This window comes from Salmo salar, chromosome 15 (assembly GCF_965601325.2).
Source record: "Salmo salar chromosome 15, fSalSal1, whole genome shotgun sequence".
NCBI classification, from domain to species: domain Eukaryota; kingdom Metazoa; phylum Chordata; class Actinopteri; order Salmoniformes; family Salmonidae; genus Salmo; species Salmo salar.
In genome coordinates, this window is record NC_138305.1 from 14829931 (window position 1) to 14857083 (window position 27153).

At 42.0% G+C, this 27153-nt stretch overlaps 1 protein-coding gene across 4 annotated transcripts in view; it reads left to right on the forward strand.

Moving 5' to 3' along the window:
• Positions 1-27153, forward strand: part of smarca2 (SWI/SNF related BAF chromatin remodeling complex subunit ATPase 2) — a 159754-nt gene that overhangs the window by 124299 nt on the left and 8302 nt on the right. For all 4 annotated transcript variants that reach the window (XM_045695465.2, XM_082961596.1, XM_082961597.1 and 1 more), the window contains 3 exons: positions 6376-6481; positions 7264-7365; positions 13347-13482. In XM_045695465.2, the coding sequence (XP_045551421.1) occupies positions 6376-6481; positions 7264-7365; positions 13347-13482 (344 nt within the window). The remainder of the gene's footprint in view (positions 1-6375; positions 6482-7263; positions 7366-13346; positions 13483-27153) is intronic.

Sequence of the window (27153 nt, forward strand, 5' to 3'; positions counted from 1 at the left end):
GGGGTTCCTATATCAGTATCGTGCTCTGGGGTTCCTATATCAGTATCATCCTCTGGGGTTCCTATATCAGTTCTGTGCTCTGGGGTTCCTATATCAGTTCTGTGCTCTGGGGTTCCTATATCAGTATAATGCTCTGTGCTCTGGGGTTCCTATATCAGTATCGTGCTCTGGGGTTCCTAGATCAGTATCTGGCTCTGTTCTCTGGGGTTCCTATATCAGTATAATACTCTGTCCTCTGGGGTTCCTATATCAGTATCGTGCTCTGGGGTTCCTATATCAGTATCTGGCTCTGTCCTCTGGGGTTCCTATATCAGTATCGTGCTCTGGGGTTCCTATATCAGTATCTGGCTCTGTCCTCTGGGGTTCCTATATCAGCATAATGCTCTGGGGTTCCTATATCAGTATCTGGCTCTGTTCTCTGGGGTTCCTATATCAGTATCGTGCTCTGGGGTTCCTATATCAGTATCTGGCTCTGTTCTCTGGGGTTCCTATATCAGTATAATGCTCTGTCCTCTGGGGTTCCTATATCAGTGTCTGGCTCTGTCCTCTGGGGTTCCTATATCAGTATCGTGCTCTGGGGTTCCTATATCAGTATCTGGCTCTGTCCTCTGAGGTTCCTATATCAGTATCATGCTCTGTCCTCTGGGGTTCCTATATCAGTATAATGCTCTGTCCTCTGGGGTTCCTATATCAGTATCGTGCTCTGGGGTTCCTATATCAGTATCTGGCTCTGTCCTCTGAGGTTCCTATATCAGTATCATGCTCTGTCGTCTGGGGTTCCTATATCAGTATAATGCTCTGTCCTCTGGGGTTCCTATATCAGTATCTGGCTCTGTCCTCTGGGGTTCCTATATCAGTATCTGGCTCTGTTCTCTGGGGTTCCTATATCAGTTCTGTGCTCTGTCTGTAGTTGGAATGTTTGACAGGCACATGTTTGGAGCTACACATGGAAACATTCCTCCACTACTCCCCAGTCAGCCTAACCCGCTGAACACCAGGATGATTTAATGGATGAAGTCATCTTTGAGCAACAAAACATCATGCTATTTGGCTTGAAAAACCTTTCTCCTCTCCTCCCGTCCTCATATCTCCTCCCCTCTCCTCTTTTTCTCATATCCCATCTCCTCTCCTCCCTTCTCCGCTTTTCTCCTCTCTTCTCCTCCCCTCTCTTTTCCTCCCCTCCCCTCTCCTTTCTTCTCCTCCCCTCTCCTCCCTTCTCCTCTCCTCCCCTCTCTTCTCCTCTCCTCCCCTCTCCTCTCTTCTCCTCCCCTCTCCTCCCATCTCTTCTCCTCTCCTCCCCTCTCTTCTCCTCTCTTCTCCCCTCTCCTCCTCCCCTCTCCTCTCTTCTCCTCCCCTCTCCTCCCATCTTCTTCTCCCATCTCCTCCCCTCTCCTCCCATCTTCTCCTCCCCTCTCTTCTCCTCTCTTCTCCTCCCCTCTCTTCTCCTCCCCTCTCCTCCCATCTTCTCCTCCCCTTTCCTCCCATCTTCTCCTCCCATCTTCTCCCATCTCCTCCGCTATCTTCCTCTCTCTTCTCCTCTCTTCCTCTCATCCTTATTGTCTTTATGATAACCATTATTATTCCAGGAAATCTTGGGCTCCTGTGTGGTGCAGCGGTCTAAGGCACTGCATCTTAGTACTTCAGGAGTCACTACAGGCACCCTGGTTCGAATCCAGGCTGTATCACAACCCGCCATGATTCGGAGTCACATAGGGTGGCGCACAATTGGCTCAGCGTCGTCCAGGTTTGGCCAGTGTAGGCCGTCATTGTAAATAAGCATTTGTTCTTACCCAAGAGAGGTGGGACGTGACTGTCCCACCTACGGGACACACTCCCAACAGCCAGTGAAATAGCAGGGCGGCAAATTCAAAACGACCAAAATCTCATAATTCAAATTTCTCAAACATACGACTATTTTACACAATTTTAAAGATTCACTTATCCTTAATGTAACCACATTGTCCGATTTCAAAAAGGCTTTACAGCGAAAGCAAAACATTAGATTATGTTAGGACACCACCTAAACAAGAAAAGCCACACAGCCATTTTCCTAGCATGGAGTGGTGTCACAAAACCCAGAAATACAGCTAAAATGAATCACTAACCTTTGACGATCTTCATCAGATGACACTCATAGGACATCATGTTACACAATACATGTATGTTTCGTTCGATCAAGTTCATATTTATATCCAAAAACAGCATTTTACATTGGCGCGTGATATTCAGAAAATGTTTGCCTCACAAAACTCCCGGTGAATGTGCACATTAATTTACAGAAATACTCATCATAAACGTTGACAAAATATATAACAATTATTTAAAGAATTATAGGTATACTACTTCTTAATGCAACCGCTGTGTCAGATTTCAAAATAACTACGGAGAAAGCACATTGTTCAATATTCTTAGTACAGAGTTCAGCCATCAATGCAAGCTATACAGTTACTCGCCAAGTTCTGGCATCAACAAAACTCTAAATTAGTGTTATAAATCTTTCCTTACCTTTGCTGATCCTCGGCGGAATGCATTCGCAGGACGTTCATTTGTTCGATAAAGTCCATCATTTATGTCCAAATACCTCCATTTTGTTGGCGCGTCCAGAACACTATTCCAAAGGCACGAGGCGGGGGCGTAAATCAATAGACGAAAAGCTCAAAAGTTCCATTACCGTTTGTAGAAACATGTCAAACGATGTTTACAATCAATCCTTAGGGTGCTTTTAACATAAATAATCGATAATACTCCAACCGGACAATAGCGTATTCATTACAGAAGAAAAATACAAAATGCTAGCCATGCGTGAATGCGCATGAAGTAACTACATGACCTCAGACAGTCCACTGCTTGAACTGGCTGTTATTCCCTCAAAATTCACCATAGAAGCCTCAAACAACTTTCTATAGACTGTTGACATCTAGTGGAAGCATTAGGAAGTGCAAAATGACCCCTAAGTCACTGTACTTTGGAAAGGGAATTAATTTAAAAAAACTACAGCCTCAGATTTTCAACTTCCTGGTTGGATTTTTCTCAGGTTTTTGCCTGCCATATGAGTTCTGTTATACTCACAGACATCATTCAAACAGTTTTAGAAACTTCAGAGTGTTTTCTATCCAAATATACTAATAATATGCATATTCTAGTTTCTGGGCCCGAGTAGTAGGCAGTTTAATTTGGGTACGTTTTTCATCCGGCCGTGAAAATACTACCCCCTACTCAAGAGAGGTTAACTGACTTGCCTAGTTAACCTTTCTGGCGCAGGCATCCGGTGAAATGGCAGAGTGCCAAATTCAAAATACAGAAATAGCAATAATAAACATTCATAAAAATACAAGTGTTATACATCGGCTTAACCTGTTATGGCTAGGGGGCAGTATTTTCACAGCCGGATAAAAAACGTACCCGATTTAATCTGATTATTACTCCTGCCCAGAAACTAGAATATGCATATAATTATTAGCTTTGGATAGAAAACACTCCAAAGTTTCTAAAACTGTTTGAATGGTGTCTGTGAGTATAACAGAACTCATTTGGCAGGCCAAAACCTGAGAAGATTCCATGCAGGAAGTGGCCTGTCTGACAATTTCTTGCCCTTCTTGATTATCTCTATCCATTACAGAGGATCTCTGCTGTTACGTGACACTTCCTACGGCTCCCATGGGCTCTCAGAAGGCGGCAAAAAGCTGAATCGTGGCTTTGCAGGCTCTGGTTGAAAAAAAGTAGCGCGTTTGGGTAGTGGCTGGTTACAGTACTGTGAGACTCAGGCGCGTGCCCGCGTCGACCCCATGCTATGTTTTCTTTCGTCTGTTTACCTAAACGCAGATTCCCGGTCGGAATATTATCGCTTTTTTACGAGAAAAATGGCATAAAAATTGATTTTAAACAGCGGTTGACATGCTTCGAAGTACGGTAATGGAATATTTAGAAATCTTTTGTCACGAATTGCGCCATGCTCGTGACCCTTATTTACACTTGGGATAGTGTCTTGAACGCACGAACAAAACGCCGCTATTTGGATATAACGATGGATTATTTTGGACCAAACCAACATTTGTTATTGAAGTAGCAGTCCTGGGAGTGCATTCTGACGAAGACAACAAAGGTAATCAAACTTTTGTAATAGTAAATCGGAGTTTGGTCAGGGCTAAACTTGGTCGGTGTCTAAATGGCTAGCCGTGATGGCTGGGCTATCTACTGAGAATATTGCTAAATGTGCTTTCACCGAAAAGCTATTTTAAAATCGGACATATCGAGTGCATAGAGGAGTTCTGTATCTATAATTCTTAAAATAATTATGTTTTTTGTGAACGTTTATCGTGAGTAATTTAGTAAATTCACCGGATGTTTGCGGGGGGTATGCTAGTTCTGAACGTCACATGCTAATGTAAAAAAGCTGTTTTTTGATATAAATATGAACTTGATTGAACAAAACATGCATGCATTGTATAACATAATGTCCTAGGGTTAGTGCTGCATTTAGCTGTGGTTTTGTTTTTTTGTGACATTATATGCTAGCTTGAAAAATGATTGTCTGATTATTTCTGGCTGGGTACTCTGCTGACATAATCTAATGTTTTGCTTTCGCTGTAAAGCCTTTTTGAAATCGGACAGTGTGGTTAGATTAACGAGAGTCTTGTCTTTAAAATGCTGTAAAATAGTCATATGTTTGGTCACGCACGCAACCAGCACTGCATGATTCTAGAGTCCACTGACAGAAATGTCTCATTCTTCTTCATTTTTCAGAAAACAAGCCTGAATCAATGTCTAAAGACTGTTGACATCTAGTGGAAGCCATAGGAACTGCAATCTGGGTCCTAACCCATTAGATACTCCATTGGCATTCAATGGAAAACTACCCACATCAAAAACATCCCACTTCCTGGATGGATTTTCCTCAGGTTTTCATCTGCCATATCAGTTCTGTTATACTCACAGACATTATTTTAACAGTTTTGGAAACTTTAGAGTGTTTTCTATCCAAATCCTGCCCCCAAGCCATAAGAAGTTAAATGAAGGTTAAACTCTCTAGCTGTTTTCTACTAGACATGAACTATCTACCTGTTTTCTATTAGACAGGAACTATCTACCTGTTTTCTACTAGACAGGATCGCTCTGTTTTCTATTAGACATGAACTATCTACCTGTTTTCTATTAGACAGGAACTATCTACCTGTTTTCTATTAGACAGGATCTCTCTGTTTTCTATTAGACATGAACTATCTACCTGTTTTCTATTAGACAGGAACTATCTACCTGTTTTCTATTAGACAGGATCTCTCTAGCTGTTTTCAAGTAGACAGAAACTATCTACCTGTTTTCTATTAGACAGAAACTATCTACCTGTTTTCTATTAGACAGGAACTATCTACCTGTTTTCTATTAGACAGGAACTATCTACCTGTTTTCTACTAGACAGGAACTCTCTACCTGTTTTCTACAAGACAGGAACTCTCTACCTGTTTTCTACTAGACAGGACGTCTAGCTGTTTTAGACAGGAACTTTCTACCTGTTTTCTATTAGACAGGAACTCTGGTGTTTTCTATTAGACAGGAACTCTGGTGTTTTCTACTAAACAGGAACTCTCTAGCTGCTTTCTATTAGACAGGAACTCTCTACCTGTTTTCTACTAGACAGGAAGTCTAGCTGTTTTAGACAGGAACTTTCTACCTGTTTTCTATTAGACAGGAACTCTTGTGTTTTCTACCAAACGGGAACTCTCTAGCTGCTTTCTACTAGACAGGAAATATCTACCTGTTTTCTATTAGACAGGAACACTCTGGTGTTTTCTACTAGACAGGAACTATCTAGCTGTTTTCTACTAGACAGGAACTCTCTACCTGTTTTCTATTAGACAGGAATTATCTACCTGTTTTCTATTAGACAGGAACACTCTGGTGTTTTCTAAGCCTCAATGTCAGGAGTTATTATGGAACAGCACTAAGCTTCAATGTCAGTAATTATGATACAACACTGAGCTCTGTGACTAATAACTGGGCACAGTTAGATGTTTAAGACTCGTGGTTCTGACGTGGGGTGAGAGAGAAGTCATTGTGTGACTTTGATGGACAGAGGTGTTGGTGAGCAGCCAATAGTTCTGGATGATTTGGTCTGATATTAAAACTTTAAACTGAGTGTGCAAAGCTGTCATCAAGGCAAAGGGTGGCTACTTTGAAGAATCAAAAATGTAGTTACTACATGATTCCATATGTGTTATTTCGTAGTTTTGATGTCTTCACTATTATTCTACAATGTAGAACGTTTGACTGGTACTGTATATGTGTATAAAAACTCAGCAGCGTTGTAGTTCTTGACACAAACCAGTGTGCCTGGCACCTACTACCATACCTCGTATATTAAAGTCTGTTTGTTAACAGGTCTAATAGACAGCTGTCAGAGGTGTTTGTCCAGCTGCCGTCCAGGAAAGAGCTGCCAGAGTACTACGAGCTGATCAGGAAACCTGTTGACTTCAAGAAAATCAAGGTACCTAACAACAGATAATACATATTAAACCTACCACCTGATATAGTAGTAAGGACAGACAGGAACCTACCACCTGATATAGTAGTAAGGACAGACAGGAACCTACCACCTGATATAGTAGTAAGGACAGACAGAGGAACCTACCACCTGATATAGTAGTAAGGACAAACAGAGGAACCTACCACCTGATATAGTAGTAAGGACAGACAGAGAAACCTACCACCTGATATAGTAGTAAGGACAGACAGAGGAACCTACCACCTGATATAGTAGTAAGGACAGACAGAGGAACCTACCACCTGATATAGTAGTAAGGACAGACAGAGAAACCTACCACCTGATATAGTAGTAAGGACAGACAGAGGAACCTACCACCTGATATAGTAGTAAGGACAGACAGAGGAACCTACCACCTGATATAGTAGTAAGGACAGACAGAGGAACCTACCACCTGATATAGTAGTAAGGACAGACAGAGGAACCTACCACCTGATATAGTAGTAAGGACAGACAGAGGAACCTACCACCTGATATAGTAGTAAGGACAGACAGGAACCTACCACCTGATATAGTCGTAAGGACAGACAGGAACCTACCACCTGATATAGTAGTAAGGACAGACAGATGAACCTACCAAAGTGTGTGTGTGTGTGTGTGTGTGTGTGTGTGTGTGTGTGTGTGTGTGTGTGTGTGTGTGTGTGTGTGTGTGTGTGTGTGTGTGTGTGTGTGTGTGTGTGTGTGTGTGTGTGTGTGTGTGTGTGTGTGTGTGTTTCTCTTTCCAGGAGCGCGTGCGGAGCCACAAGTTCAGGAGTGTGTCTGACCTGGAGAAGGATGTGATGCTGCTCTGTCACAACGCTCAGACCTTTAACCTGGAGGGGTCACAGGTCAGTCACCTCTGACCTCTAACCCTGAACAATATTCCTCAGCCTGTCTATGTGTTGTATATCTATGATGTTGCGTCTGTCTATGTGCTGTAGCTCTATAACATGGTTTGGTTTGTCTATGTGTTGTATATCTATGATATGTATGTTTATGTGTTGTATATCTACGATAGGTATTTCCATGTTTTGTATATCTATGATAGGTCTGTCTATGTGTTGTAGATCTATGATGTGCTACCATTCTAGGTGTTGTAGATACAGTATATGATGTTATGTCTGTCACTGGCTGCTTTCACACAGGCAGACAAATTGTGATCTTATTTTCAACAATCTGTCTTTTGACCAATCACATCAGATCTTTTCAAATCTTTGTCAGAGCTGATCTGAATGTTCAAAAGATCCGTTATTGAAAAAAATATCAGAATTGGGCTGCTTGTCTGAACGCAGCCTATGTGTTGTAGATCTATGATGTTGGTATTTTCTATGTGTTGTAGGTCTACAATGTTACCTCTGTCTATGTGTTGTAAATCTATGATCTTATGCCTGTCTATGTGTTGTAGAGCTGTGATGGTCTGTATGTCTATGTGCTGTGTATCTATAATGTTACATCTGTCTATGTGTTGTAGATCTTTGATGTTGTCTGTCTGTTGTATATCTATCATGTTTTGTCTATGTGTTGTGTATCTATGACATGGTGTCTATGTGTTGTAGATCTATGACATTGTGCCTGTCTATGTAATGTAGATCAAATGAAATCAAACTTTATTTGTCACATGCGCCGAATACAACAAGTGTAGACCTTACCGTGAAATGCAGTCTTATGGCTTGGGGGTAGAAGCTGTTAAGGAGCCTTTTGGTCCTTGACATGGCGCTCCGGTACAGCTTGCCGTGTGGTAGCAGAGAAAACAGTCTATGACTTGGGTGACTGGAGTCTCTGACAATTTTATGGGCCTTCCTCTGACACCGCCTATTATATAGGTCCTGGATGGCAGGACGCTTGGCCCCAGGGCTGTACTGGGCCGTTCGCACTACCCTATGTAGCGCCTTACGGTCAGATGCCGAGTAGTTGCCATACCATGGTGATGCAACCGGTCAGGATGCTCTCAATTGTGCAGCTGTAGAACTTTTTGAGAATCTGGGGACCCATGACAACTTTTTTCAGTCTCCTGAGGGGGAAATGGTTTTGTCGTCACGATTGTCTTGGTGTGTTTGGACCATGATAGTTTGTTGGTGATGTGGACACCAAGGAACTTGAAACTCTCAACCCGCTCCACTACAGCCCCGTCGCTGTTTATGGGGGCCTGTTCGGCCCGCCTTTGCCTGTAGTCCACGATCAGCTCCTTTGTCTTGCTCAAATTGAGGGAGAGGTTGTTGTCCTGGCACCACACTGCCAGTTCTCTGACCTCCTCCCTGTTGGCTGTCTCATCGTTGTCGGTGATCAGGCCTACCACTGTTGTGTCGTCAGCAAACTTAATGATGGTGTTGGAGTCATGCCTGGCCATGCAGGCATGAGTGAACAGGGAGTACAGGATGGGACTAAGTATACACCCCTGAGGGGCCCCCGTGTTGAGGATCAGTGTGGTAGACGTGTTGTTGCCTACCCTTACCACCTGGGGGCGGCCCGTCAGGAAGTCCAGGATCCAGTTGCAGAGGGAGGCGTTTAGTCCCAGGGTCCTTAGCTTAGTGATGAGCTTCGTGGCCACTATGGTGTTGAACGCTGAGCTGTAGTCAATGAACAGCATTCGCACATACAGTTGAAGTCGGGAGTTTACATACACTTAGGTTGGAGTCATTAAAACTCGTTTATCAACCACTCCACAAATTTCTTCTTAACAAGCTAGTTTTCTAAGTTTATTAGGACATCATGACGCAAGTAATATTTCCAACAATTGTTTGCAGACAGATTATTTCACTTATAATTCTCTGTATCACAATTCCAGTGGGTCAGACGTTTACATACACTAAGTTGACTGTGCCTTTAAACAGCTTGGAAAATTCCAGAAAATTATGTCATGGCTTTAGAAGCTTCTGATGGGCTAATTGACATCATTTGAGTCAATTGGAAGTGTACCTGTTGATGTATTTCAAGGCCTACCTTCAAACTCAGTGCCTCTTTGCTTGACATCATGGGAAAATCAAAAGAAATCAGCCAAGACCTCAGGAAAAAAATTGTAGACCTCCACAAGTCTGTTTCATCCTTGGGAGCAATTTCCAAATGCCTGAAGGTACCACGTTCATCTGCACAAACAATAGTACGCAAGTATAAACATCATTGGACCACGCAGCCGTCATACCACTCAGGAAGGAGGTGCGTTCTGTCTCCTAGAAATGAACGTACTTTGGTGTGAAAAGTGGAAATCAATCCCAGAATAACAGCAAAGGACCTCGTGAAGGTGCTGGAGGAAACAGGTACAAAAGTATCTGTATCCACAGTAAAACGAGTCCTATATCGACATAAATTGAAAGGCCGCTCAGCAAGGAAGAAGCCTCTGCTCCAAAACCGCCATAAAAAGCCAGGCTACAGTTTGCAACTGCACATGGGGACAAAGATCATACTTTTTGGAGAAATGTCCTGTGGTTGGATGAAACAAAAATAGAACTGTTTGACAATAATGACCATCGTTTTGTTTGTAGGAAAAAGTGGGAAGCTTGCAAGCCGAAGAACACCATCCCAACCGTGAAGCATGGGGATGTCAGCATCATGTTGTGGGGGTGCTTTGCTGCAGGAGGGACTGGTGCACTTCACAAAACAAATGGCATCATGAGGGAGGAAAATTATGTAGATATATTGAAGCAACATCTCAAGACATCAGTTAGAAGGTTTTTTTAGCTTGGTCGCAAATGGGTCTTCCAAATGGGACAATGACCCCAAGCATACTTCCAAAGTTGTGGCAAAATGGCTTAAGGACAACAAAGTCAAGGTATTGGTGTGGCCATCACAAAGCCCTGACCTCAATCCCATAGACAATTTGTGGGCAGAACTGAAAAAGCGTGTGTGAGCAAGGAGGCATACAAACCTGACTCAGGGTTATTGTGGGAAGCTTGTGGAAGGCTTCCTGAAACATTTGACCCAAGTTCAACAATTTAAAGGCAATGCTACCAAATACGAATTGAGTGTATGTAAACTTCTGACCCACTGGGATTGTGATGAAAGAAATAAAAGCTGAAATAAATCATTCTCTACTATTATTCTGACATTTCACATTCTTACAATAAAGTGGTGATCCTAAGTGACCTAAGACAGGGAATTTTTACTAGGATTAAATGTCAGGAATTGTGAAAAGCTGAGTTTAATTGTATTTGGCTAAGGTGTATGTAAACTTCTGACTTCAACTGTACGTGTTCCTTTTGTCCAGGTGTGAAAGGGCAGTGTGGAGAGTAGTAGAGATTGCATCATCTGAGGATCTGTTGGGGCGGTATGCAAATTGGAGTGGGTCTAGGGTATCCGGGAGAATGCTGTTGATGTGAGCCATGACCAGTCTTTCAATACACTTCATGGCTACCGACGTGAGTGCTACGGGGCGGTAATCATTTAGGCAGGTTACCTTTGCTTCCTAGGGCAAAGGGACTATGGTGGTCTGCTTGAAACATGTAGGTATTACAGACTCAGTCAGGGAGAGGTTGAAAATGTCAGTGAAGACACTTGCCAGTTGGTCAGCGCATGCTTTGAGTACACACCTCCTGGTAATCCATCTGGTCCCGCAGCTTTGTGAATTTTGACCTGTTTAGAAGTCTTGCTCAAATCGGCTACCGAGAGCGTTATCACACAGTCATCCAGAACAGCTGGTACTCTCGTGCATGCTTCAGTGTTGCTTGCTTCGAAGCGTGCATAAAAGGCATTTAGCTCATCTGGTAGGCTCGCGTCACTGGGCAGCTTGCGTCTGGGTTTCCGTAATAGTATCTATGATGTTCTGCCTGTCTATGTGTCGTAGATCTATTGTCTGTTTTAAGTGAGAATAGGTATTGGTCTGAAGCCGAATTAAGAAAGGAAATTCATATGAGCACCATAATGCCTACTTCACCCATGCACTACCAAGGCTTTCCAGAACACAGCTTTGACCTACTACTAGGGATGCACGATATATCGGTGAACATATCGGTATCGGCCCGATGTCTAGTTTAACGGCAATGTTAAAAACCTATGTCAAAGCTGCCTTGCGTACCTATATAACGTAGGTACATGACGTAATTACGCCATGTAAAATTTTGCGCTACACGTGCAACACAGCATTCCTAACCTTGCCCACAATGTCTGCTGTGTGGATCGAGCATTCAACAAGTCGAGCAGACATTTGAAAGAGTAAGAAAATGTAAGCGAGACAACTCAAAAGGTGAAATCCATTAAAGCCAAGATAATGGAATTCATTGCCTTTGACAATCAACCGTTCTCTGTCGTGGATGATGTTGGCTTTCGCCGACTGGTCGATCACCAGTACACACTACCACCCTCGCTATTTTTCAGATGTTTCCCTACCGGAGTTACACAGTAATAGCGTCACTGCTATTAGCTTCACGACATACATACTATGGAACGCCATTCGGGTCTTTGCGTGTCAAAAAAGATACAGTAGCACTGTCAAAGCTGTACAAAAAATTCTGCAAACAAGCAAACACCGGCCACGAACGATGTGTTTACAATATGGCATTGGTAATAAAGCATCATTTGTTCGACCGCAACTTCTGGGGTAGCTAGCTTTAGCTTCGTACCTAGCTAGCACCAATACAACCAGCCTGAAAACAATGACCAGTAGAAACTGCAGTCATTTTCATTATTCTTAGCAATGATTTAGGAATCCTTGAGTAAGTATTAGCTAGGTTGCCACTTGTTGTTCGACTATTGAAATTGAACTTCAGTTCATGAAAATAAATAGCTAGCCAGCTACTTAACCCTGTTGCCCAAAGTTAACGTTATAAGCAGCCAGCTAGCTTCATCTGGCTAGTGAGGCTCGGCCGGACCGGGTTATGTGTTGTGAAGCTAGCAGCAATAAGGATCAGGCACAATAGTGGAATTTGCGGTTTGCCTTCAAAATCAAAGTATGTCATTGACAGTGATGCAAATGAATACAAATAGTAGAATTATGCCATACTTTTATTTTGAAGGATAACAGCAAAGTCCACTATTGTCGCTAATCCTTATTGTGGCTAGCTTCATATATATGTGTCCGACCACCATTAATCACATAAGAACTTCTATCCCATCATAAGAGGGTTTTTAGAACTCTGATATTTGGATGAAAAGATGTTAGCATTGTCAGAAATGCTACAAAAAGGTAGGACATCGTTGGTTCTTAATGGACGGCAATGTGCACGTGAGAGCAATAAATTGTGAATTTTATAAAAACTGTTGCACCTACAAGCGTATTCAGTCCAAAGGAATCTAAATGTAATGGTCACATTATGGACGCTGTAGTCTCGTTTTAATATGAAGTCTAGAATTTGAGCAAGGTTTGGACAAAACATTGTCTGACGACCCTAATGCTAACAACACTGTCAACAATCCGGTATGTGGTTCTTGGTAACGGCCGGACAGATCATGACGACAGGCAGGGAGTGTGTTGTGTACCTCCAATCAAGTTGATTTGCGAAAACTTTCATCGACATTGGTGTCATGTTGGCTTAGATATGATGATAGGGAGATTTTAATTTAACGTTGAGCTTCAACCAATCCCATACTATAATGTCTATGACACGGTGTCTGTCTGTGTTGTAGACCTATGATGTTATGTCTATGTGCTGTAGATCTATAACGTGGTGTGGTGTCTCTGTGTTGAAGACCTATGATGTTATGTCTATGTGTTGTAGATCTATAACGTGGTGTGGTGTCTCTGTGTTGTAGACCTATGATGTTATGTCTATGTGTTGTAGATCTATAACATGGTGTGGTGTCTCTGTGTTGTAGACCTATGATGTTATGTCTATGTGTTGTAGATCTATAACGTGGTGTCTGTGTTGTAGACCTATGATGTTATGTCTATGTGCTGTAGATCTATGAGGACTCCATCGTGCTCCAGTCTGTATTTAAGAGTGCCAGACAGAGAATCGTAAAGGAGGAGGAGAGTGAAGAGGACAGCGATGATGACGATGATGATGATGATGATGAGGAAGAGTCGGAGGCAGAGTGTAAGATAAAGGATTCTCTCTTTCTCTCCCTCTCCCCTCCCTCTCTCTTGACAATAAATAATTTATAATTTAATGTAAAATCAATGCAAGGTACTCAACTCATCCAACTGAAAAATACTGTATCTCTGTGGATGTGTACTTGACTTGTCTGTCATGTGGTCCTCTGGAGCTCAGTTGGTAGAGCATGGCTCTTGCAATGCCAGGACAGTGGTTTCGATTCCCTAGACTACCCATACAGTACCAGTCAAAAGTTTGGACACACCTACTCATTCAAGGGTTTTTCTTTATTTTTACTATTTTCTACATTGCAGAATAATAGTGAAGACATCAAAACAATGAAATAACACATATGGAATCATGTAGTAACCAAAAAAGTGTTAAACAATATTTTATATTTGAGATTCTTCAAACAGCCACCCTTTGCCTTGATGACAGCTTTGCACACTCTTGGCATTCTCTCAACCAGCCACCTGGAATTCATTTCAATTAATAGGTGTCCCTTGTTAATTTGTGGAATTTCTTTCCTTCTTAATGCGTTTGAGCCAATCAGTTGTGTTGTGACAAGTTTTTTTTATATTTATTTGTATTATTTCTTTAACCTCTCTGGGGTATGTGGGACGCTAGCGGGGGACACTCGCCAACTGCCAGTGAAATAGCAGGGCGCCTAATTCAAAACAACAAAAATCTCATAATTCAAATTTCTCAAACATACAATTATTATATCCCATTTTAAAGATACACTTCTCGTTAACCTCTATGGGCTAGGTGGGACGCTTTTTTGTTAAATAAATCAGAATATGTTTTATATTTTAGATTCTTCAAAGTAGCCACCCTTTGCCTTGATGACAGCTTTGCACACTCTTGGCATTCTCTCAACCAGCTTCATGAGGTAGTCACCTAGAATGCATTTCAATTAACAGGTGTGCCTTGTTAAAAGTTAATTTGTGGAATTTCTTTCCTTCTTAACCTCTATGGGCTAGGTGGGACGCTTGCGTCCCACCTACTCAACAGCCAGTGTAATCCTGTGGCGCGATATTCAAATACCTTAGAAATGCTATTACTTCAATTTCTCAAACATATGTCTATTTTACACCATTTTAAAGACAAGACTCTCGTTAATCTAACCACACTGTCCGATTTCAAAAAGGCTTTACAACGAAAGCAAAACATGGAGTAATCCATGACCCTTATTTACACTTCGGATAGTGTCTTGAACGCACGAACAAAACGCCGCTATTTGGATATAACTATGGATTATTTGGGACCAAACCAACATTTGTTATTGAAGTAGAAGTCCTGGGAGTGCATTCTGACGAAGAACAGCAAAGGTAATAACATTTTTCTTATAGTAAATCTGACTTTGGTGAGTGCTAAACTTGCTGGGTGTCTAAATAGCTAGCCCTGTGATGCCGGGCTATCTACTCAGAATATTGCAAAATGTGCTTTCACCGAAAAGCTATTTTAAAATCGGACATAGCGAGTGCATATAGGAGTTCTGTATCTATAATTCTTAAAATAATTGTTATGTTTTTGTGAACGTTTATCGTGAGTAATTTAGTAAATTCACCGGAAGTGTTCGGTGGGAATGCTAGTCACATGCTAGTCACATGCTAATGTAAAAAGCTGGTTTTTGATATAAATATGAACTTCATTGAACAAAACATGCATGTATTGTATAACATAATGTCCTAGGATTGTCATCTGATGAAGATCATCAAAGGTTAGTGCTGCATTTAGCTGTGGTTTGGGTTTATGTGACATTATATGCTTGCTTGAAAAATGGGTGTCTGATTATTTCTGGCTTGGTACTCTGCTGACATAATCTAATGTTTTGCTTTCGTTGTAAAGCCTTTTTGAAATCGGACAGTGTGGTTAGATTAACGAGAGTCTTGTCTTTAAAATGGTGTAAAATAGTCATATGTTTGAGAAATTGAAGTAATAGCATTTCTAAGGTATTTGAATAACGCGCCACGGGATTCCACTGGCTGTTGAGTAGGTGGGACGATTTCGTCCCACCTAGCCCAGAGAGGATATCCTACCTTCTGGGCCCGAGCAGCAGGCAGTTTACTACGGGCACGCTTTTCATCCGGACTTCAAAATACTGCCCCCTACCCCGATGAAGTTAAACAGGGAGTCACATTGAGATTAAAAATCTATTTTACAAGTGAGCCCTGTATACATTACAATAAAAACAGAATAATAAAACATACACATGTGTATAAAACAATATAATGCAGCACACAACAACAAAATAAACACATTTAATAAAAGCAATCTCATTCAACAATGAACTCTGCAGATTGTTCCACAAATTAGGGGCAAAAAAATCTTTGTAGACTGAAGGGATCTCTGGTGTTATCCATTCCTGAGAACGGGTTTGGTAACTTATGATTCTTAAATGAATAAATTAAGTTACATATGGAGGGAGTTTCTGTCAGATTGCTTTGTAAATAAATAAAAGAGAAGTCCATCCCACATTTTATACAGACTACAATGTCCTAAAATTGTCCCCTGTGATAAAAGTATTGCTGAATGGTAGACTGCGTCCAAGGGTTTTCAAACAGGTTGCCGCATGCATGTAAACAATATCACCAAAATCCAATACAAGGAAAAGCGTTGTTTGAACAATCTTTCTCCTATTTTCAATACTGAGGCATGATTTATTTAGATATAAAAAAAGCAATCTTAGCTTCTTATTCAGATGTTCTATATACGTTACGAAGGACAACTTGTCATCAATCCAGACACCCAGGTACTTATATTGACAAACAAGTTCAATTTGGGCTCCATGTATAGCACAGATATGCAGGTCCTCAGGGTCAACATTTCATGAACTAGAGAACAGCATGAGCTTGGTTTTACTTATATTTAACACTCATTTAAGATCTGTAAGTGATTTCTGAATTGAATCAAAGTGATGCTGAAGCTCACGAATGACCAGCTGCACTGAGGCGGCACAGGAATACAAACCTGTCATCTGTGTAGAGATGAATGTTACAAGTATTAACAGTGTTTCCTATGTCATTAATATACAAGGTGAACAATAATGGACCCAAAATAGAACCCTGAGGAACACCTTTTTGAATCTCAACACATTCAGATTCAACCTCATCTATCCAGATGGCCTGAGTTCTGTCACTGAGATAATTCTGATTTAACCCCATCTATGAAGATGGCCTGAGTTCTGTCGCTAAGATAATTCAGATTTAACCCCATCTATCAAGATGGCCTGAGTTCTGTCGCTAAGATCATTCAGATTTAACCCCCATCTATCAAGATGGCCTGAGTTCTGTCACTAAGATAATTCAGATTTAACCCCATCTATCAAGATGGCCTGAGTTCTGTCGCTAAGATAATTCAGATTTAACCCCATCTATCAAGATGGCCTGAGTTCTGTCGCTAAGATAATTCAGATTTAACCCCATCTATCAAGATGGCCTGAGTTCTGTCGCTAAGATAATTCAGATTTAACCCCATCTATCCAGATGGCCTGAGTTCTGTCACTAAGATAATTCAGATTTAACCCCATCTATCAAGATGGCCTGAGTTCTGTCACTAAGATAATTCAGATTTAACCCCCATCTATCAAGATGGCCTGAGTTCTGTCGCTAAGATAATTCAGATTTAACCCCATCTATGAAGATGGCCTGAGTTCTGTCACTAAGATAATTCAGATTTAACCCCATCTATTAAGATGGCCCTGAGTTCTGTCATAAAGATAATTCTGAAACCATAAACAACCTGTATATACCAGGCCTATTTTTTGCACTTTCTTCAGCAAAACAGAATGATCAACAGTGTTGAACGCCTTTGACAGGTCAATGAACAAGGCAGCACAGCTCTTTTTAGCATCCAAGGCATTGACAAGATCATTAACAACTAGCGTGGTTGCTGTGGTAGTACTATGCCCAGGCCTAAACCCTGATTGGTGAATATTAAGAATACAATTATCAGATAAAAAGGAATGAAGTTGTACATTAAACAAGTATTCTAGAACCTTAGCTAAACAAGGTACCGTAATTTCTGGACTATTGAGCGCACCTGAATATAAGCCGCACCCACTGAATTTTTTTTTAATTCTTATTTTGAACATAAATAAGCCGCACATCACTATAAGCCGCAGGTACATTGAAACAAATGAACTTTACACAGGCTTTAACGAAACACGGCTTGTAACAAAAATAAATAGGCTTTAACGAAACACGGCTTGTAACAAAAAATAAAAAATTAGCAGTAAGCTTTAGTTGTCTTTTTGCACTGAGTCAATTCCTCACGCTGCTGTTTCCAACGTCTTATCATCGACTCATTAAGACCAAGCTCCCGTGCAGCAGCTCTATTTCCTTTTCCAACAGCCAGATCAATCGCCTTCAACTTGAAAGCTGCATCATATGCATTTCTCCGTGTCTTTGCGATGATGAGGGTGACAAAATGACTATCGTAATCAGAATGATGGGAAGTTTGAGAGGGCTCGATTTAATCTAAACAGTAAACAAAAAAGTTGTTTGACCTTAACCCGTTCGGCAATTTCATTGGTCTAATGAAAGCTTAATGCGCCAAAAAACTGAGCACGTCACAGAATGTGTTTTTTTTTTTTGGAGAGAAAAAAATTGAAAGCGGGAAAAATCCATATATTAGCCGCGTCATTGTTTAAGCTGCGAGGTTCAAAGCGTGGGGAAAAAGTTGCAGCTTATAGTCCGGAAATTACGGTAGTCTTGAAATGGGGCGAAAGTTGTCAAGATCATTTGTATCCCCACCCTGATGGAGTGGCAGCACATATGTAGATTTCCATGCTTTTGGAATACTTCCTGATAAGAATGTTAAATAAAAAATGTGGGCTGCAGAGCCAGCAATAAGGGGTGCTGCACACTTAAGCAGACCAGGCTCCAAATGATCAGCCCCTGTGGATTTTTTGGGGTTTAATGTTAGCAAAGAGTACATGACTTCTTTATCAGCGAATTTCCGAAATGAAACTCCTGACCAGGATTTTCAGTATGATTCAATAGATTTTCACCATCAACATCCAAACTATTATTTTCAAGAGCTGGCTATGAAATACATTCAAATATAAAGCCTACAGAGATAAAATGGTGATTAAATGCATTAATGATATCAATTTTGTCAGTAATAGGGCCAGAATCGAAATGAATTTATTGGGGGAGAGAAGAGGAGACACAACCCTTCATTGACGTAACAACTTTCCAGAATTTAGCAGGGTTCCCTGTACATTCAGATAGTGTATTAACATAATAATCAGATTTAGCTTTTTTAACTTGTTTTACACAGATTTCTCAAATTGCCTGAATGACTGCCAGTCTGGGCCCGAGTCTGTGAATCTAGCTTTGGCCCAGGCAGCATCTCTATTGTGTATGACTTCAGATAGCTCTGGACAGAACCAAGGCCAATACCTATTTTTAATTCAAAGGGAGCATGTTTATCTACAATACAATTGAAAACATTTCAGAAATGGTTCAGAGCCAACTCTGGGTCAGGTATAGATGCAATACAATCAAAGTCACCAACATTAAGGTCACATTTAAATTCCTCTTGTTGATAAAACAAGGTTTAAAACTAGGCATTTTTATATCCCTCACACATTCAATGGGACAGTGGTCACTAATATCCAAAGCAAATACCCCACTCCCAGCATATTTCTCTGGAGTATTTGTACATAAACTCAGCAAAAAAAGAAAAGTCTCTTTTTCAGGACCCTGTCTTTCAAAGATAATTCGTAAAAATCCAAATAACTTCACAGATCTTCATTGTAAAGGGTTTCAAATGCAGGAAGCTCCCGACGAACAGTTATTGTGCTGATGTTGCTTCCAGAAGGTAGGGGTGATATACAGAAGATAGCCCTATTTGGTAAAGACCAGGTCCATATTATGTCAAGAACAGCTCAAATAAGCAAAGAGAAACAACAGTCCATCATTACTTTAAGACATGAAGGTCAGTCAATACGGAAAACTTCAAGAACTTTGAAAGTTTCTTCAAGTGCAGTCACAAAAACCATCAAGCGCAATGACGAAACTGGCTCTCATGAGAACCGCCACAGGAAAGGAAGACCCAGAGTTACCTCTGCTGCAGAGGATAAGTTCATTAGAGTTACCAGCCTCAGATTACAGCCCAAATAAATGCTTCACAAGAGTTCAACAGACACATCTCAACATCAACTGTTCAGAGGAGACTGTGAATCAGGCCTTCATGGTTGAATTGCTGCAAAGAAACTACTAACAAAGGACACCAATAAGAAGAAGAGACTTGCTTGAGCCAAGAAACACGAGCAATGGATATTAGACCGGTGGAAATCTGTCCTTGGTCTGAGTCTAAATTTGAGATCATTGGTTCCAACTGCTGTGTCTTTGTGAGACACAGAGTAGGTGAACGGATGATCTCCGCATGTGTGGTTCCCACCGTGAAGCATGGAGGAGGAGGTGTGGGGGTGCTTTGCTGGTGACACTGTCAGTGATTTATTTAGAATTCAAGGCAAACTTAACCAGCATGACTACCACAGCATTCTGCAGTGATACGCCATCCCATCTGGTTTGGGCTTAGTGGGACTATCATTTGTTTTTCAACAGGACAATGACCCTACACACCTGCAGGCTGTGTAAGGGCTATTTGACCAAGAAGGAGAGTGATGGTGCTGCATTAGATGACCTGGCCTCCACAATCACCCGACCTCAACCCATTTGAGATGGTTTGGGATGAGTTGGACCGCAGAGTGAAGGAAAGCAGCCAACAAGTTTTCAGAATATGTGGGAACTCCTTCAAGACTTTTGGAAAAGCATTCCAGGTGAAGCCGGTTGAGAGAATGCCAAGAGTGTACAAAGCTGTCATCAAGGGAAAGGGTGGCTACTTTGAAGAATCTCAAATATAAAATATATTTTTATTTGTTTAGCACTTTTTTGGTTACTACATGATTCCATACAGTATGTGTCATTTCATCGTTTTGATATTTTCCCTGTTATTCTACATTGTAGAAAATAGTACAAATAAAGAACCACCCTTGAAAAAGTAGGTGTGTCCAAACTTTTGACTGGTACTGTCTGCTAAGTGGCATCTGTAGTGAATACTCTGCTGTCTCATTACCATCCATTGTCTGTAGTGAATACTCTGCTGTCTCACTACCATCCATTGTCTGTAGTGAATACTCTGCTGTCTCATTACCATCCATTGTCTGTAGTGAATACTCTGCTGTCTCACTACCATATATACTCTAGTCTATTCCGTAAACTTTATTATACTGTACCTACAGTGGGGGGGGAAAAGTATTTGATCGCCTGCTGATTTTGTACGTTTGCCCACTTACAAAGAAATGATCAGTCTATAATTTTAATAGGTTTATTTGAACAGTGAGAGAAAGAATAACAACAAAAGAATCCAGAAAAACGCATGTAAAAAATGTTATAAAATGATTTGCATTTTAATGAGAAAAATAAGTATTTGACCCCTCTGCAAAACATGACTTAGTACTTGGTGGCAAAACCCTTGTTGGCAATCACAGAGGTCAGACGTTTCTTGTAGTTGGCCACCAGGTTTGCGCACATCTCAGGAGGGATTTTGTCCCACTCCTCTTGGCAGATCTTCTCCAAGTCATTAAGGTTTCGAGGCTGACGTTTGGCAACTCAAACCTTCAGCTCCCTCCACAGATTTTCTATGGGATTAAGGTCTGGAGACTGGCTAGGCCACTCCAGGACCTTAATGTGCTTCTTCTTGAGCCACTCCTTTGTTGCCTTGGCCGTGTGTTTTGGGTCATTGTCATGCTGGAATACCCATCCACGACCCATTTTCAATGCCCTGGCTGAGGGAAGGAGGTTCTCACCCAAGATTTGACGGTACATGGCCCCATCCATCGTCCCTTTGATGCGGTGAAGTTGTCCTGTCCCCTTAGCAGAAAAACACCCCCAAAGCATAATGTTTCCACCACCATGTTTGACGGTGGAGATGGTGTTCTTGAGGTCATAGGCAGCATTCCTCCTCCTCCAAACACGGCGAGTTGAGTTGATGCCAAAGAGCTCCATTTTGGTCTCATCTGACCACAACACTTTCACCAGTTGTCCTCTGAGTCATTCAGATGTTCATTGGCAAACTTCAGACAGGCATGTATATGTATTCTTGAGCAGGGGGACCTTGCGGGCGCTGCAGGATTTCAGTCCTTCACGGCATAGTGTGTTACCAATTGTTTTCTTGGTGACTATGGTCCCAGCTGCATTGAGATCATTGACAAGATCCTCCCGTGTAGTTCTGGGCTGATTTCCTCACCGTTCTCATGATCATTGCAACTCCACGAGGTGAGATCTTGCATGGAGCCCCAGGCCGAGGGAGATTGACAGTTCTTTTGTGTTTCTTCCATTTGCGAATAATCGCACCAAATGTTGTCACCTCACCAAGCTGCTTGGTGATGGTCTTGTAGCCCATTCCAGCCTTGTGTAGGTCTACAATCTTGTCCCTGACAGCCTTGGAGAGCTCTTTGGTCTTGGCCATGGTGGAGAGTTTGGAATCTGATTGATTGATTGATTGATTGATTGCTTCTGTGGACAGGTGTCTTTTTTACAGGTAACAAGCTGCGGTTTGGAGCACTCCCTTTAAGAGTGTGCTCCTAATCTCAGCTCGTTACCTTTATAAAAGACACCTGGGAGCCAGAAATCTTTCTGATTGAGAGGGGGTCAAATACTTATTTCCCTCATTAAAATGCAAATCAATTTATAACATTTCTGACATGCGTTTTTCTGAATATTTTTGTTGTTATTCTGTCTCTCACTGTTCAAATACACCTACCATTACATTTATAGACTGATCCTTTCTTTGTCAGTGGGCAAACGTACAAAATCAGCAGGGGATCAAATACTTTTTTCCCCCAATGTATTTAATTAGGTCTCTCTCTCTCCTCATCCCCCTCTCTCTCCTCATCCCCCTCTCTCTCTCTCCTCATCCCCCTCTCTCTCCTCATCCCCCTCTCTCTCTCTCCTCACCCCTCTCTCTCTCTCCTCACCCCTCTCTCTCTCTCCTCACCCCTCTCTCTCTTCACCCCCCTCTCTCTCCTCATCCCCCTCTCTCTCCTCACCCCTCTCTCTCTCCTCACCCCTCTCTCTCTCTCCTCATCCCTCTCTCTCTCCTCATCCCCCTCTCTCTCTCTCCTCATCCCCCTCTCTCTCCTCACCCCTCTCTCTCTCCTCATCCCCCTCTCTCCTCACCTCTCTCCTCACCCCTCTCTCTCTCCTCATCCCCCTCTCTCTCCTCATCCCCCTCTCTCTCTCCTCATCCCCCTCTCTCTCTCTCCTCATCCCCCTCTCTCTCTCTCCTCATCCCCCTCTCTCTCCTCACCCCTCTCTCTCTCCTCATCCCCCTCTCTCCTCACCTCTCTCCTCACCCCTCTCTCTCTCCTCATCCCCCTCTCTCTCTCCTCATCCCCCTCTCTCTCTCCTCACCCCCCTCTCTCCTCACCCCTCTCTCTCTCTCTCCTCACCCCCCTCTCTCTCTCCTCATCCCTCTCTCTCTCCTCACCCCCCTCTCTCTCTCCTCACCCCCCTCTCTCTCTCCTCACCCCTCTCTCTCTCCTCATTTATTGACATGGCAAGTTAAATTACTTACATTGTCAAAGTTTACATAAGTAACAGCAATAATAATAGTAGTAGTGGAAATGGGATTACCATTAACAGCAACTACAACAACAATATTAATGAGAATAATAATATATTAAAGCAATAGTAGTAGACCAGCCTCAACATGACTGAGAAGACACATGACCTGGTATGAAAGACAAAACTAAATGGGAAATATTATCGGCATTACATTGCACTTTTCACTGGCTGTCCCTCAGGTTGTGGCAGGAGGACACATATTTGGCTGCCTGAACATTTTGGCTTTTCACCCAATAAATATAGATTTTTTTTCTTCATCTTTTATTGTTTCAAATTCGTTGTACTGAATGATACATTTGGGAAAGAAATATTATCTTAGGTCTGAGTATTTGTCACAGTGTAATAGGAAATTGAACTTGATTTAATTGATTTAATAATATCATATGTTTTCCCTCCAGTACCAATTTCTATTAGCTTATAGAAAGACCTTTGTACCAAATGTAATCAAATGCTTTCTTGAAGTCTACAAAACACGAGTAGATTGTGCCTTTGTTTTGGTTTACTTGTTTGTCAGAGTGTGTAGGGTGGAAATGTGTTTTGGTTTACTTGTTTGTCAGAGTGTGGAGGGTGGAAATGTGTTTTGGTTTACTTGTTTGTCAGAGTGAGGAGGGTGGAAATGTGCTCTGTTGTATGATCATTTTTTAGAAATCCAATCTGGCTTCTGCTCAGGACGTCTGCTATTTATGATACTGCAGAGAATTTTCCCCAAGTTGCTGTTAACGCAAATTCCTCTGTAATTATTTGGGTCAAATTTGTCTCCATTTTAATAGATTGGAGTTATCAATCCTTGGTCCCAAATATCGGGGAAAAATACCTGCAGTGAGGAAAATGTTGAAGAGTTTGAGAATAGCCAATTTGAATTTGTGGTCTGTATATTTGATCATTTCATTTAAAATACCATCAGCACCACTGTCCTTTTTGGGTTGGAGAGTGTATAGTTTTCCCAATGATAATTCTGATAGTCTTTGACTGCTGATTCAAGGATTTGTAATTTTTCTTGTATATCTTTTTGTTCTGGGCTCTTTGTTATATTGAAAATGTTATAGTGGAATTGAAAATGCCGCTGACAGAGATGGTTGCCTCGCTTCGCGTTCTTAGGACACTATGCAGTATTTTGTTTTTTATGTATTATTTCTTACATTGTTACCCCAGGAAATCTTAAGTATTATTACATACAGCCTGGAAGAACTATTGGAAATAAGAGCAACGTCAACTTACCAACATTACGACCAGGAATACAACTTTCCCGAAGCAGACCTTTGTTCGGACCACCACCCAGGACATTGGATCTGATCCCAGTAGCCGACCCAAAACAACGGCGCCGCAAATGGAGCGGTCTTCTGGTCAGGCTCCGTAGATGTGCACATCTCTTACCGCTCCCGAGTATAGTACTCGCCAATGTCCAGTCTCTTGACAACAAGCTTGACGAAATTCAAGCAAGGGTTGCCTTCCAGAGGGACATCGGAGATTGTAACGTTCTCTGTTTCACGGAAACATGGCTCTCTCGGGATATGCTGTCGGAATCGGTTCAGCAACCGGGCTTCTCCATGCATCACTCCGTCAGAGATAAACATCTCTCTGGTAAGAAGAAGGATGGGGGGTGTATGCTTTATGATTAACAACTCTTGGTGTAATCATAACAACACACAGGAACTAAAGTCCTTCTGCTCACCCGACATTGAATTCCTTACAATCAAATGCCGGCCATTTTACCTACCAAGAGAAGTATCTTCAGTTATAGCCACTGCTGTGTACATTCCCCCTCAAGCGAACACCAAAACGTCCCTCAAGGAACTTCACTGGACTCTATGTAAACTGGAAACCATATCACTGGAGGTTGCATTTATTGTAGCTGGAGATTTTAACAAAGTAAATTTGAGAGCAATGCTACATAAATTCTATCAGCACATTGATTGCACGACTCGCAGAGCTAATACTCTCGAGCACTGCTACTCTAACTTCCGCGATGCATACAATTCCCTCCCGCGCCTTGCCTTCTGCAAATCTGACCACGACGCCATCTTGCTCATTCCGTCTTATAGGCAGAAACTCAAACAGGATGTACCAGTGACGAGAACCATTCAACGCTGGTCTGACCAATCGGAAGCCACACTTCAAGATTGTTTTAATCAGGCGGACTGGAATATGTTCCGGTCAGCCTCAGAGAACAACATTGACCTATACGCTGACTCAGTGTGTTTATTAAGAAGTGCATTTGAGATGTTGTTCCCACTGTGACTATTAAACCCTACCCTAACCAGAAACCGTGGATGGATGGAGGCATTCGCACAAAACTGAAAGCCCAATCCACCTCATTTAACCATGAAAAGAGGACTGTAAATATAGCTGAATTTAAACTGTTTAGTTATTCCCTCCGCAAGGCAATCAAACAAGCATAATGCCGGTACAGGGACAAGGTGGAGTCGCAATTCAACGGCTCAGACACGAGACATATGTGGCAGCGTCTACAGGAAATCACTGACTACAAAAACAGCCACGTCACAGACACCGACGTCACGCTTCCAGACAATCTAAACAACATCTTTGCCCGCTTTGAGGATATTACAGTGCCACCGTCATGGCTCACTAACAAAGACTGTGCCCCCCCCCCCCTTCTCCGTGGCTGACGTGAGTAAAATATTTTAACTTGTTAACTCTCGCAAGGCTGCTGGCCCAGATGGCATCTCTAGCCACGTCCTCAGAGCATGCGCAGACCAGCTGGCTGGAGTGTTTGCGGACATATTCAATCTCTCCATATCGTGGACTTCAGGAAACAGCAGAGGGAGCACCCCAATATCCACGTCGAAGGGACAGCATTGGAGAAGGTGTACAGTTTTTTTTTTAAGTTCCTGGGTGTCCACATCACTGACAAACTGGAATGGTCCACTCACACAGACAGTGTGGTAAAGATGGAACAACAGAGAGCCTCTTTAACCTCAGGAGGCTGAAAAATGTGTCTTGTCAACAAAACCCTGACATACTTTTACAGATGCACAATCGAGAGCATCCTGTCGGGCTGTATCACTGCCTGGTACGGCAACTGCTCCGCCCACAACCGTAAGGCTCTCCAGAGGGTGGTGCGGTCTGCACAACGCATCACCGGGAGCAAACTACCTGCCCTCCAGGACACCTACACCACCCGATGTCACAGGAAGGCCAAAAAGCTCATGAAGGACAACAACCACCCGAGCCACTGCCTGTTCACCCCGCTATCATCCAGAAGGCGAGGTCAGTACAGGTGCATCAAAGCAGGGACCGAGAGACTGAAAAACAGTTTCTATCTCAAGGCCATCAGACTGTTAAACAGCCATCACTAACTCAGAGAGCCTGCTGCCTAAATTGAGACCCAATCACTGGCCACTTTAATAAATGGATCACTCGTCACTTTAAACAATGCCATTCTAAATAATGCCCCTTTAATAATGTTTACATATAGCCTGTCTTTTTACTGTTGTTTTATTTCCTTACCTACCTATTGTTCACCTAATACCTTTTTTGCACTATTGGTTAGAGCCTGTAAGTAAGCATTTCACTGTAAGGTGAAACCTGTTGTATTCAGCGCACGTGACAAATAAACTTTGATTTGATATCTTACATTACTCATATCACATGTATATACTGTATTTTATACCATCTACTGCATCTTACCTATGACGCTCGGCCATCACTCATCCGTATATGTATATGTACATATTTTCATCCACCCCTTTAGATTTGTGTGTATTAGGAAGTTGTTGGGGAATTGGTAGATTACTTGTTAGATATTACTGCACTGTCGGAACTAGAAGCACAAGCATTTCGCTACACTCACATTAACATCTGCTAACCATGTGTATTGTGACCAATAATATTTGATTTGATTTATTGCCGTAGAGGTTTGCTGAGTGATTTCTCCACATATCCCCATTTTGGATAGCCAATCCCTCATGATGAGGTTTGTTTAATTTATTCCAGTTTTCCCAGAAGTGGTTTGATTCTATGGATTCCTCATTTCCATATAGGAAATCCAACTGCTCCTTATCTGTTGTTAGAG